General features: G+C 41.3%; 1 protein-coding gene across 1 annotated transcript; it reads right to left on the bottom strand.

Moving 5' to 3' along the window:
• Window positions 1-4036: 4036 nt before the first annotated feature.
• wnt11 (wingless-type MMTV integration site family, member 11) lies at window positions 4037-13787 on the bottom strand. The gene is made up of 6 exons (XM_062433079.1): window positions 13590-13787; window positions 11728-11919; window positions 9697-9941; window positions 7879-8156; window positions 7389-7681; window positions 4037-5073 (listed from the first exon to the last, which is right to left on the bottom strand). Exons 2-6 carry the CDS (start codon window positions 11808-11810, stop codon window positions 4899-4901), a joined length of 1074 nt encoding a protein of 357 aa, XP_062289063.1. The 5' UTR covers window positions 11811-11919; window positions 13590-13787; the 3' UTR covers window positions 4037-4898.
• Between the last annotated feature and the right edge of the window lie 251 nt (window positions 13788-14038).

The raw sequence follows: 14038 nt of genomic DNA, 5'->3' as shown, positions 1-14038 counted from the left end.
GCGACTGAAGTGATCTTTACATTTGTGGTGCAGTATTCTCTCCTTGAATTATATGCTGACGTTTACATAGTTTAACTCAGCCAGACACTGGGTAAACATGGCGCCGTTTCACTGATCTTCATGTGAATAAAGCCGTGCCGCTACCCTCTTTAACCCCTCTCAGTAATGTTAGTTAGTTAGCTGTTTTTTTCCCTGGGTTTGTTGACTCCTCGACTGAGGGCGCAGCCTGTTCTGTCGGCCCCCTGGCCAGATTTACTGTGATTACACGGACCAGTGTTTACTTTTCCCAGCGTACTTAGCTCGCTGTTTCTTTTATTCATATTAATTCAGCCTCGTTCTTTTTCTCTGCACAGTCTTTTCATCCATCCTTCCTTTGATAGCGTATACTGAAGGTCTGCCATCCAGATAGGCACTGATTAACTGTATGTTGAAATTATGGCCGTATAAATTTATCCACTGCAGCATTTTAAAGTTGAGTTTAGTCTGAAGATGAACAAATTCATTTTCATCCCAAACAATGTGGCATGTTGTTTAGCTTTTATAAACTAAAGTGCTTCTATTCCTGTGGAGAGCGTACAACTCAAGAATTTAAATTAAGTTACTGCAGTTCAGTTTTACAGATTCTTTAAACACTAAAGTGAGAATATAGAGAGAGATTTTTGTATGTAGATAGGTAAATTGAATACATTACAAAACCCTTCCAGTTTTGTTGTGAGAGTTCAGCTTTGAAACTTCAGTTAGATCATGTGCCTATATATGGCCAAGCTTTTCAGCTGTTGACTGTGCAGCTGTACACTAAGTTACACACACACACTATCTTGATTTGTGTGCTATATTAAATTATAGGCTTATTGCGATTATCTCGAGAGACTCACTGTGATTCATAACAGAAAGCTGAAAATCCGTTCTGTAGCTCAGCTCCTGTTTGAAATGTCTAACCAAAGTGAATCTTTTAAAAAAGGGATGGTATTTGCAGATTAAAGAAGGTTTACATTTAAACTATAATAAATTGTAATGCTGGAGTTACATGTACTTTTCATGTTAATGTTTGTATCTCTGCTTTCATATTGTAGTCTTACTCAAATTTATGAAAAAAATATTTATGTGTGGTTTGCCAATCTTTTCTTTATACTATACCTGTTCCAAGATGATGGCAAATCTTTATTTGTATTATTATATACTTAAACCTATTTGGCAAAATTAGTTTCCGGCTAAACACCATAAACTCCTGCTGGTGTCAATGTCTGCTCCTAAGCCATCCACTGGTTTGTCTTTATCTAGAAAGGTGAATGCTTTGCATGATCTGCTATCTCCCAGCAACGTGCCTGAGGACACACACACACACACACACACACACACACACACACACACACACACACACACACACACACACACACACACACACACACACACACACACACACACACACACACACACTCTCTCTCTCTCTAAAACAAAAAATGGCCTTTAACAGCACAAACTGCTGAGGTCCTATTTAAAGGCTGGAGGGTGAGGGTGGGGGTAAGGTCCACAAAAGTCCATTTACAGTACGGGTCAGTACATCTGAAAGCCTTTACCACTCCAGCCAAATTCTTTGTCTCCCTCATTCACAGCTAGTTATCTAGACCCCAGGCTACACAAAGGCAATTGGCATTATATTGTCCGGACTGACATTAACCCCTGATATTTTCACTGCTCTCCATTAAAGTCTTCTTTTCCTTCTCTATTACCAGGCAATTCCCACAGAGCTAGGGGTCACACCAACCATGGAGAGATATTTAGATACTTTCTGACAAAGACAGAGAGAAAGAAAAGAAACTCACTGCAGCAGCGATTAGTTCCGTTTTTTTTAGTCATCTTTACTTTTGTTTTGTCTTCTTTGGACACAAAGGTGCTTAACAGCCCGGATGAGGGCTGCTCTAAAGCTGTTTTTTACCTGATCCCAGCCAAAGTAGCAGCCCATTCAAGTCCAATTTACTCACACAGCCACTCTTCCGCTCTGCTTTGTATTGACAGATAGGAAAATGGAAGAATGTGGACTAAATTAATGTTAACAATAGGTTCATATTGTTTTAATACATTCAGCCCTCACATGAAATGTTGTTTTATTGCGTGGACTATGTCCAAGTGAGATAGACAGGGTTAGACAGAGGTCAGCTGAATAGTTGCACAGCTTAATGATAACAGTGGTTGCTCAGAGGGTCACTTGGCCATGTTCAGCATTTCCAGACTTAAGCAGGTCAGACTTAAGGCACTATCTAATCTTTAGAGGCGTGATGAAATTACCGTAATGTCATGCTTAGTCGTGATAATTTAACATGGTATTGGTGGGTGACAAATTCCAGGGGAATTTCTTAACTTGATTTAAACATTTACAGTACCGGTTAAAAGTTTGAACACACCTTCCAATTCACTTGAATGTGAAACTATAGGTGCTCAAGTATATGTTTTGTATTTTTACTGTATTAAATTGAACTGAAATTGACAATACATTAAAAAGTTGTTGCAATTTTGTCAGACAAATCATATCTTTAACAGGTCAAGAGTTCAGCTGACGCCGTCACTGTGCTGTAAGCATCTCAGACAGTATTTTGTGTGTTTAAAAGGTACTTTGTTTTTTTCTTTTGTCACTTTTTTATCCTCTGATAGTCTTCAGTCTCTTGCTGAGCCACCTGTACTCTGGTACACAGACAGCGTGCAAGTCCTCAATCAGCAGGTGAAGCTTCACATTTCTGTAGCAGTGATCTCAGTGACAGACAGCAGTGTGTGGACTCACATACACACACACTCATATATGCACAGCCTATTCTCTCCAACTGCCATGCTGAGGAATGCCAGTGACTGAAGAGTCCTTGAGGCTGTCGACAGACAGGCCTGTGTGCAGACAGAGCAGACCCCCGCTCACCTGCACACAGATCCTCCCTGCCCCCAAACCAAAAGACCACAGTACACTGTGTCCGTCCTCACTACCTCTTTCTGCTTTTAGACAGCCGCTATACAACAGTATCCACTGATTGAGTCTTTATATAGATAAGACTTCTTAGAGTTCGTTGTTCAGTTACTCCACTCTGCTGTACTGTTACCATGCATCATCTATAGTTCTGTGTTGGAACATTAACAAGGTTTGTGTATTCAGTGACTTGGCTTTGCATCTGGAATCTGGAGTCACATTTCTCCTCATTACCTGAAATAGATGTGGCTAATCAACTCTTCTTAACCTATGTGTCTGTGGCCCAAAATAAAACAAAATGCGAGGGACAGCTGGAAATGGTGACGACAATCAAAATGACTGGCGATAACATTCTCTTCAGTTGAACTGAGGTTGTTTTGGCAGATTCTCTGTTCATCCACAGGCTAAGGTCAAGAAGTGCTACAGCTCCAGTGAGTGTGCAGCTTGTGCAGGCTGGTGCTGCGATGTATCATGTGAGTTCACAGCATGGGCCCTACATCTTCCACAGCTATTTCTGTCAGTGTAAAATCATGAGAACCACTTTAACCAACACAAGGCTGGTCAGAGGGTAATATCTCAGCTCTACACAGTGCCAAGTCTGTTCCCCCCCACAACAAGCCAACAGTCTGGCTATATTTCCAAAATAAGTTGGATTTTTGTCTTTTTTATAATTTGATGTTTGGCCATTGGAGGTCTGGTTCCCTGACAGATGAGTTTTGAGTGTTACGGCCATGATGGCAGTGACAAAAAACCCCTTTGCAATGACTTTGGTGAGGATGTGGAATGTCCAAACAAACACTTTCCCAGGGTTCTGGTAATTCAGAGTGATCCCAAAAGGCTTTCAGGTCGAACCCTGCAATCGTTTACCAACGGTGCTGAACTGATTTACAATCACAGTGTGCTATAAGTTGTTGTAAACTGTTACTTTATAACACTTGGATTTGCAGTGTTGCTTAGTTTAAAAATAATTAACTGCAGAAGTGATGGATTTGTCTTTGCCAAATTTCTGCAAAATGAGCTACATGGTAGGTCATTAAAGATTCATTTCAAGGAAAAGGAAACAAACATGCAATGTCCATGTAAAGATGATGGTGAAGATCATTTAATTATTTTATAAATATGTCTTTCTTTATTTCAGTATACAAAATAAGAGTATGTACATCCACACAAAAGTGGTTTACAAAATCCATGAGTTCAGCTCATATGCTCTGAAAAATAGAATATATTTTGAACTGCCTGCATGTCAGACATAAAGGAGATAATGCACCAATTCACAAACTGAAAAGTCCTTAATTCTCTCCTCTCGATCCACAGGGATGCAGACATGACCCATGCGAAGATCCAAGCAGGACACATGGTGAGAGTCCAAAACATCAACCACAAAAAAATGTTCCATGATTGAAAAGTACTTGAAGTTCCCTTTGTGTTCCTTTTTCCTCCTTTGTCCATTGATGCAGAGAGAAAAAGTATCAATAGTACCTAAAAAAAAGTACCACACGAATCCATCAGAACCCTTCCATTTCCTCGGAATGAAGCCAAACATTAAGTCTCTGTCTAGAGAGAAGAGAAGACAATCCCTCTCCTGCAGCATAAAATCCAATATTATTTCTTTTTATTAGAGATATAATAAAATAGACTTTCAGTATCCCTGTTGGGGGAATTTACGATCATTAACAAGAAAAAGAAAATACCCAGGAGGACGGCGGTCTTCAAATAAACCGACTGGCACTGTCACCACACTCCACGTTCAGGCTTGTGAAGCAGTTTTGAAGATTCAATACAAAAATGATACTGACACAAGAATAGACGACTTCTTGTTTGAAATAAACATGCTAAAGCTTAAGACAAAAGTAAGCCTTCTCGGTACTGTAGTGCTTTGGTTAATCTGTAGCCTTGGGTGGCTTGGTACAAGTAGAGGACAGCATGTGAGGCCGACAGCGGCGCAGACTCATTTGCAGACGTATCTCTCCACGATCCGCTCGCACTTTTTGCAGGTTACGTAGCAGCACCAGTGGTACTTGCAGTGGCAGCGCTCTACCAGCTTCTCGGTGTACGGGTTGTAGCCACGTCCACAGCACATTAGGTCACAGCTGTCACTGCCCACGGAGGTTTTGTTGCACTGCCTGTAATTAGCATAGACAAAGAAAAAAGATGTTAAGACATTTTGTTTTACAATAATACATCTTCCTAACCAAGACACAGAAAAGGGAGGCATTTTTTGGACAGAACACCAGCTATGAAAACTAACTCATTTCCAGTTTGGTTTCCTGTCAAAGACAATTAAGTTTACAGCTTCATTCTAAAACATTTTGTCCAGCAGCCTGTACAATCTGAAAGAGCCCACAATAGTCCTTTAAATGAGCTTGACCAACCGACGTGCCTTAACCTTTTGTGCAGTCCTTCTTCCAAACATTTTTTTTCTCTTTTCATTTTCTTTTTGTTTTGTTAATGCTTTGGAGCCTCTCGTTTCAGAAGCCAGAGTCATTCTGAATGAGTGCAGAATAGCCCCGCTGTAAATCACACTGAATACACAGGGCTGCCCTCCCTCTCTTTAGCTTGCCCTCTCCACATTATTGCATTGTTTTATGATGGCAGAGTGTTAATGACCAGTACGGTGAGAGAGGCGCTGAGTTGATGCCGTGGGGTTGAAAGAGAAGGAGGAGGAGGGACAAGAGTCATTGAGAGTGTAAGACAGGTTTATTACATCGGTGGGAGCTGGGAAATAGACAGAAACCCCCACACACTTCTTTTTTTTCCTTCATGACCAAAATCTCATTATATCACCGCTGTGCCGTAAGTGGAGCAGGAGGACAAGACTGCGCATTCTGTACTTTACATCTGCCGGTTTAAAGAGAGACACAATAATGTAATTTGAGACTAAAGAACAGGCTTCAATAGTGTTCACCAGGGATCACACTTTATCTATTAGTGGCTGCTGCTGAAATTCACTTTGCCCCTGTCCTAGATTCTCTTCTTGATCAAAAAACTGACTCAACTAGGAATTTGTGCTGCTCTCATGCCTTGTGAATGGGTCAGAGCTAACAATGTTGACAGGAGGTCAATTCATCCTCCTGTCTACACATACAGTGTAAAGACTGATAAAAAAACCTCCCTTCAAGTGATCACCAGCGAGCGAGGAATCAGCTGTGAGATGATCCTGACAAAGCAGACAGTATTGTGACTGAGCACCATGATGTGGGGAGGTTTAAGAATCCCTCCGATACAATGGTCTACACACATATGGGAATAATCGATACCCACATATTTACACTCAGTTATTTATACACAAGCAACAGCGTCGAGCCCGGTGCCTCGTGATTTGGCGAAAGCACTAATGTCGCAGACTGTGTGTGGCTGCCATGTTATCAGGCCGCAGACAAAGGATGCAGTGAGTGTCCTTGACATGAAGCATGTCTTTTGGTTATCTGTAGGGTGGACTAAGGCCAACGCATGATAGCATGATATGGCAGTCACATGGTATATGACATTTATAACATACAACAACATCACGTGCCGTTTAGTGAACCTTTTCATCCCCAGTGACTTAAACAACCATAATTGCACGCTGTTGCCTTTGAAGCAATAACAGTACATGCCAATGCACAGAACTTTGCATTTACATTAAGTTGCCATTAGTTATCTATATAAAGTAGGGTTAACAGATAATCAGTGCTGGTGGAATTATAGAAGATGAAGTTTCATATTTGCAGAGATACTTCATCCATCCTTCTAGTCAGCCACAACATTTGCATCCTGTGCCATGAAATTCAAACCTGAATAATAAAGTCTGAGATATTACCTTCCCTTCCAACGTATTTATGGAAAAATAGACTCAATAAGCTTGCAAAATAGTGCTACATATTTTTGCCATATTTCTCTGATATTGCTTAGGCAGGTCTCAGATAAACTGACTCTGTGCTGCCCACTAAGTTCTCACAGAGCTCAAACCAGCGGCATATAACACTGTCCCAACTAAAACACTGGAGCAGAACAGTGTAAGTAAACCTTTATCTTTGGGAAACATTTAAAGGTTTCCCAATCTGTGTGGGCCCCTCCAATCAATATCAGCTCAAGTGCACTCAGTCCTAAGAATAACTGCATTAGTCATTGTCTCAGATAGAAGGACAAGGACCCCAGTCACAGTGGCCTTTTCAGTGACACATGCTCAGACAGGCCACAGACGGAACCCTCTCAGGGCTCACTGCAAACTAAACGGTGCCACTAAGCAGGACAGCACTTCACTAAAGTCAACATCCTGGATTAGCAGACAATCAGGATCAGTCATTTCCTTTTTTTGTCGACGGCATGGGTCTGTTACTGTTATGAGTCATGACAATAAATCTAACTCCAAACCACAGAGAGCTATTATTACGACCAAAATCTCACCTCCTTCTCATGCACATGCTCAGTCAACAGTGTTATGACCCGGCAGTCTCACCTGTCCTGTGTGCCCACAGAGCCCTGTTTGTCATTCTTGCTACAGAAGTCCGGGGAGCTCTGCAGGTAGACCAGCTCGTTGTCCCTCACCGGCCTGATGTCAATGTCTTTGGGCACCAGCTGCTTGCGTGTCCCCATGGGCCGGTGAACCACTTTGGTAGCAGACAGGTATTTAGTCTTCAGGTCCATGGCTATCTCCCTCAGGTCTTGCAGGCCTCTCCAGCAGGTCCTTATGGAGCAGGAGCCGGATACACCATGACATTTACACTTCATCACCATCGCCTCTCTCAACGCCTAGACATGAACAGAGGATGTGGAGGTCAGATAGAGCTCACTGTATGTGGGACAGGCGAACAATAAGCATTCAATAAAGTATTCAAAACTTTCACCCATGCAAAATTTCATTAGAAACAATTAACATTTTCCAAAAGTTGAATTTGTAGTCCAGTAACAAATCTTCACTTTTTAAGAAATTGTTACGTAGTGCTTACCTGTCTCCCAACTTCACTGTTGTGTAGGTGCATCAGTTTGTTGGCATGCGAGCCTGCGCGCTTCATCTTCATGGGAGCATCAGAGAACTTGGAACCCATAAGCAAACCGTAGTGCAGGTTGTCAGCACAGCCTCCCCAGCGGTAGCCAGGCTCTGGGATCTCCGCAGGAATAGGTCCACACGAGCACAGCCGCAAATCTCCAGTGGTGCAGGCCCGTGCTATGGTGTGACTGATGGTCGCTGCGGACAGGGCGTAGACAAATGCAGACTCGCGTGTTCCTGATGAAAGAGAATAATAGAAACTCATATAACACTGGTTTAAAAAAGATGATCTCTTTTAGGCTCTGACAAGATAGGCAGCAAAACAATTCAGGTCAATTTCTTTAGAGTTCAGTTGTAACACTTTAGCATGAATTGTGTTCAGGGGTCACTAGCATTTACCACAAAGCAGGCCATCATAATACAGTGATTAGTAGCAGGGGACTTGTATATTCAGGAATTTAAATTATAAAATAACATTTACTCAAAATATGAGATTTATTATGAGAATTATTTTTATACCATTAAGTATAAAAAATGTTTTTGTCTTTTGTTGTGTTGTCTAAGCTTGATGAGATTAGTCTGCGTTTTTGATTGAGTTTTGATGTTTGCTCTGTACTCCCGCTGTCAGAAGCTGCAACTTTTCATTCTTTTAAGACACAGGTCTCCTGTCATTCCTCACTGTATGCTAAAGTGTTAGCATGAGGCATGTAGTGATTGGTTTATATTTTACATTCGTACAATTATTTAATGTTTTTACAGCGGACAAAAAATATCAAAACATCCAAAGAAAGTTCTCAAACCAATTCTGCTGCATAATCAGCCCCAGGAGAATAAAGGAAATGCATGTTCTGCTGTTTCTCTCTCATATTTTTCTATTTTCCTCTCATCTTTTCTGAAAAAAAAAGACATCGACTGCCTGCACAAAATGTATCTATCAAACACAGTCCATCACCACTCATGCTGTAACGCAGAGTGAGCACTGATGTAATTGGTAGTGATGTGTGTACACGGAAAGCACATATGTTAAAGGCCGAGGAGCAATTGGAAGTACGGGAAGAAGTCATGTATGACCGTGGGCTGGTTAGATCAAAGCCATCCCAGGACAGAGATGAGCCATTTCCTGTTCAGCGCAGACTGTTCATTTGGCAAATGGCAGCCATGTCCTTTCTGGGGGGGAGACAGTGCCCACCCCACTCACAACCTAGCAACTTTCTCTGGCAGATTCAAGGTCCTTTGAGCAATAGAAACAGCAAAGTCAGACTGCAATGGAAGCAGGCTTGCAGTCAGGTAATGCTGCAGACTTCAAAAATAACAAGCCTATTATTAAATCATACAGAATGTACACATGTAGTGGAAGGGAGGTATTCTCAAATAACAGCTTCAGTACAAGACCCCAGTGAAGACTCTTCAGGAATAAATTATGCAATCATTTGACTAGCACCAAAAAATGAGGCAACATGTCTTTTTAAAAGCAGAAATCACTTTTGAAAAGGACATATTTCTGTATCAAAGTTCTTACGATCGCAGTCATAATAATACAAACAAATAAATCTGTTGTGGCATCTGAGCACAGACACCATTAAAAGGCCTGAGGATCATTTCAGCAGTTTCTGTAAACTGAACTCAATAGATGCAGCAGTTAATGACCCGGGTTTTGGATGTCATTGAATTGTCAAGCACGACCATAAACATTAGACTCTTGCGGTTAAAAAACTTGGAGCGGCTCTTTGGAAACAACAACGTCCGCGCTGTCATTCCAAACTGTTTATGATCATACCTCGGTCGAGGTCTGGCCGATACTTCGTGGATTCAAGAGGGATGTCTATGGAGGAGCAGTTCCAACGCATATCAGAAAAGGACTTCTGACATGTTTTCTTGACTTCGCGGGCAGCTTGGATAATGGTTTGCATAAGCTCCATGTTGGTGCGGCACAGCTGAGTTTGGGAAGACACCAGGCCGTGCAGCTGCTTACAGTGTTGGGTCTGGTTGATGTGTAAAGATGTAGGCATGTGTGATAGCGCTCTGCAGGAGTGGAAACACAGAACAAACAACAAGAAGTTAGGGTTAGCATACATTATTCAGTACATATTCTCTTAATTGCAGTGGTGATGATTGCTTAATTGCATGTTTTTTGTTTGTTTTATGAGTTGTGAATGATGGCGTTTATGGGAATAACAAAGAAATGCTGCAAGTTTAATTTACAGTGGTGTGTTAGCCGGTCCAGTTTTCTTGTGTACACACATTTCAAGCCTCTGAGACACATCGACTTTGAACAAACAATTGAAAAATCAAAACAGATAATGCTTCAGGCAGGGAAATGTTTTGGCATGCGTCGCAGAAAAGAACCATCTTATCACAGTGAGAATCCCAAAGGAAAGTCTGCTGCGGATTCATAAAATATAAGTGACATGTTCTTGGCACGGAGCTCTTCTTTTGTTAAAGCACAGAGAAGCCTCGAGATATGCCAAAAAATATAAAAACCCCTCTAAATTATAATCCAGTCAGATAAAAAACTACATAGATCCCTCAACATTTGCATTTTCCACCACGGGAAGCTCCATCCTCTGTGGCCTCAGTTTGACATGAATCATCTGTTTACAGACTATTAAACAGTGCACACATTTGATTTAAACAATTTAAACTTATTGGGGATTAACTTAATAGAGAAACCACATGCAGGGCAGGTTAGCTCTGATCTCTTCTTTCTGTGTTCGTGAGAACCAGGCAACAGCGCCTGCACCTCGGCCTGTTTTGCATTAGAGGCCGAGGGGCCGCCACTCTGTGCCCAATGATAAGCTGTGACTCCTCTGGGCTCGTGGTAACGCAGCACTCACAGGTGTTTACAGCCGCATCTGTTTTGCATTGCAGCGCTGTGCATTATCAAGACTGTGGGACTTCTCGCTTAGATTTAGCACATGCCATCCCGTCTCTCATGGGCACATCTGCTCAAGTCTTCCCTCCGCGAGTATTAAAACCACTCCTTCTGATAAGAAGCAGTGGATCTTTCTGGTTAAGCCGATGCAGAATGTTATGTTTTCACAGTGATCTGACATAAAGCACACGAATAAAAACAATACACAACAGTACGCTCAAATCACTGAACTGTGCAGCAAGTCTCAATGAGTTTATAAGAATACCAAACAAAACCATCCAATAGAAACATAAACAAATCCAAAAAATAGCAACTTGGGAATTTTATGTACTTTCCAAATTTATTGCGACAATTATTGTTTACTTTTACAGTACCATAAAAACAATGCGGTGCGAGTACCAGCAACCAGCATTTGTGTCAACATTTAAAGCGCAGCCGCTTCCTCCTAAAATGCACTATTTTTACACTGATTTGAAGCCTGACTATAGTACACACAGTAGGCAGTGACATCACTGGCACTCCCTGCGCTACCAAGACGCCCCGTCATGTCTATCTTTGCTACTCTTATCTTGTTATTATACAGCTGGGCGGTAAATTCAATCTGAGATCATGGAGCTTGAAACATGCGGTCTCCTTTTACCTAAAGTCAATAAAACAAAGAGGTTTCGCTTCATAACCTGAAGAACTGCCAGCTAATGTATTGTCCCTTTCACGAGATGCACATGTACAGAACATACAACATGAGGAATGCTGGGGCCCATTTCAAAGCTGCCATGGACCCTCCACTTCATAAAACACTGCAACATGCAGAAAAGAGCCACACAATATCGTGTATCTTCATGACATCATCGGGTTTGACATTGTTTGAGTGTAAGGCAGCGTAAAGATGGTGAAAGGCCTAAAGAATGAGATGGCGGCCCTCGTGAGAATACTTACAGCCATTTGATGCCAGAGCAGACCTGAGACAACAGCAGAGCAGTGAGCACACCAAGAGGCAGGACATGAGAGCTGCTCCTCATGGTTGGACAGTGACTCCAGTTCACACAGGACACAAATACAAAGAGCTGTTGGGCTTCTTGGCTTAAACTCAAAGGTCCACTGTCATGGCACAGCCTCCTCTTTTAAACCCTGTAATAAATAATACAAATAACAACAATGACTTAGTGGTGCCTCAGCATGCCAGTGGTTATGTTTTCACATTTGGAGTATCTTTGCGTAATTTGTTGATGAATACTGTTAAAGAACCACTGTGAAGGTCTTTGTGCGGGCTTTGGAAACCCTGCAAGGTTTAGACCTTCAGGAGATACATTTAAATATCATTTCAACACAAATCAGAAAAATCTCATAAAGGAATATTATTTTGGTTCTCTGTTGACAATCTCAGATATTATGCACACATTTGATAATGAACAGAATGAAAATTAGCATAATGTCTGTTTTTTTTAAAGAAAACAGTCGCACGCATTCACTAATGTTCAAGCGCTATAAAGAAGACCCATGGTCAATATAGTACATCAACCTCTTTCTACATGCACATAAACACACATAGACAAATACATATGAAGAACAAATAAATATGTTACATTTCAGAAAGAGAGTAGATTTGTATCTAAAGCACATGCTCTGTCAATCACACATTCACTTTGTTGAGTTTAAATTGCCTTTTTTCACGTTGTGTAATAATGTTTATGATATTTCTATAATATAAAAAAATAGAATTATGGAATGACTTATTGTTGTATCCCACTAGTTGGTTGTCATGAGTTGTAGAATACAATAATCACACGAACTTTTTTTTATTAACATTCATAACAAGAATGGACGTTTCTCGTTGGTTTCTTCAGATATTTGAGTCTGTGGTTCAGTTTGGTGTCACCTCTGCTCCACTTGGAAAAAGTATAGAGCGCAGACAGTAGAGGGCCAGCAGAGCATCAGAAACATCATCTGATAACGAGCTTCAACTGAGCGCATTAAACACACAGGCTGCTGATAATGGGCCTTTTTAAAGCGCCAGTTCCGCTCCTCGTCGAAACTGTGTGAAATCACCAGTTAATTATTTAAATGAGCTCAGTGAAACTCACCAGCTGATTACTGCGCGTTACAAGCTCTGAGACATGTGACCTAATAATAATAATAATGATAATATAATTAGACTTATCTTTTAGCAGGCTTTAGATTAGAAATAAGGAATTCCCTCAACTTTTTGCAGTCTTTGTCAATCGGAGTTAGATCTGTTTGACTAAAGGCTCAAAAGGATTTACTGCTTTAATTTACATTTGACCGAAATGGCAGCTCCGGTTTCCCCTTGAAAGATAAAGACTGATAGCCTCACACACCGACCGATGCGTCTCTCATCAAGCCGAGATAAGCCGGACCCCGAGCGGGCTATAAATCTTAGCCTAACTCCAAACCATCAGCACAACATTACGAAGAATATGTTTCTAACAGCCTTAAAATAGACTCATCCTTGTGAAGACAAACGTCTTTTTAAAAAAAAAAAGAAAGAAGCTTTGTCTTCACAAGCAGATACTTTAAATACAAAACTCTTCTTATTGCGCTTAAGTTGTGGTATTTTGACATGGAATGAAAATATATAACTGTAAAATATGCGGAATGTAAAGTGGTGGAAAAGGCAGTTTCTTCTATCTCCAACTAATCTTTGGTTGCAGTTCCTCCCATACTTTTTTTCAGCACATGAAAGCAACTTTTTATCCACTGAATAACTTTAAACGCGTCCCATCTGCACACAACAGCAACACACATTCACTTTTCCTCTCCTGAAATAAGTTGGTCCTTACCTTTGCACGGCGTTCAACCGTTCAATAAAACAGCACCGGGGAGAAAAAAAAAAGCAATCAAATCTCAGCAGGTCGGAATATCCTTCCACAGAGTTGTCTGCGTCTCTATCAGCCAGATGCATGAGTAAAATCCAGCGTGGGGTGGTAGAATAGCTCCTCACAGGTACGCATGGTGTGTTTGTCAGAGCGGTGAGTGTGTGAGTGAGAGAGAGAGAGAGAGAGAGTGAGCCTGAGTGGGGGCAGATCGCCTCTAAAGTACCCCTGCCCCGCTTTGATCTCACTGCTGATGTCAGAACCACATTAGCATAAGAAAGCACGCTGCATCGGGACCAGAGCACAGCCGCTCCAAAACCTTATAATGAAATGTTGTTGGATTGATATCCCACTAAAAAAAAAAGGAAAAGAGTGCTGGAATAGTCCCGTAATATTTCCACCGGGAGCTGAAGTGA

The sequence above is a fragment of the Scomber scombrus genome, chromosome 14 (genome assembly GCF_963691925.1).
Source record: "Scomber scombrus chromosome 14, fScoSco1.1, whole genome shotgun sequence".
NCBI lineage: Eukaryota > Metazoa > Chordata > Actinopteri > Scombriformes > Scombridae > Scomber > Scomber scombrus.
The sequence above is the reverse complement of the archived record's forward strand: the minus strand, read 5'-3'. Positions and strand labels throughout refer to the sequence as shown.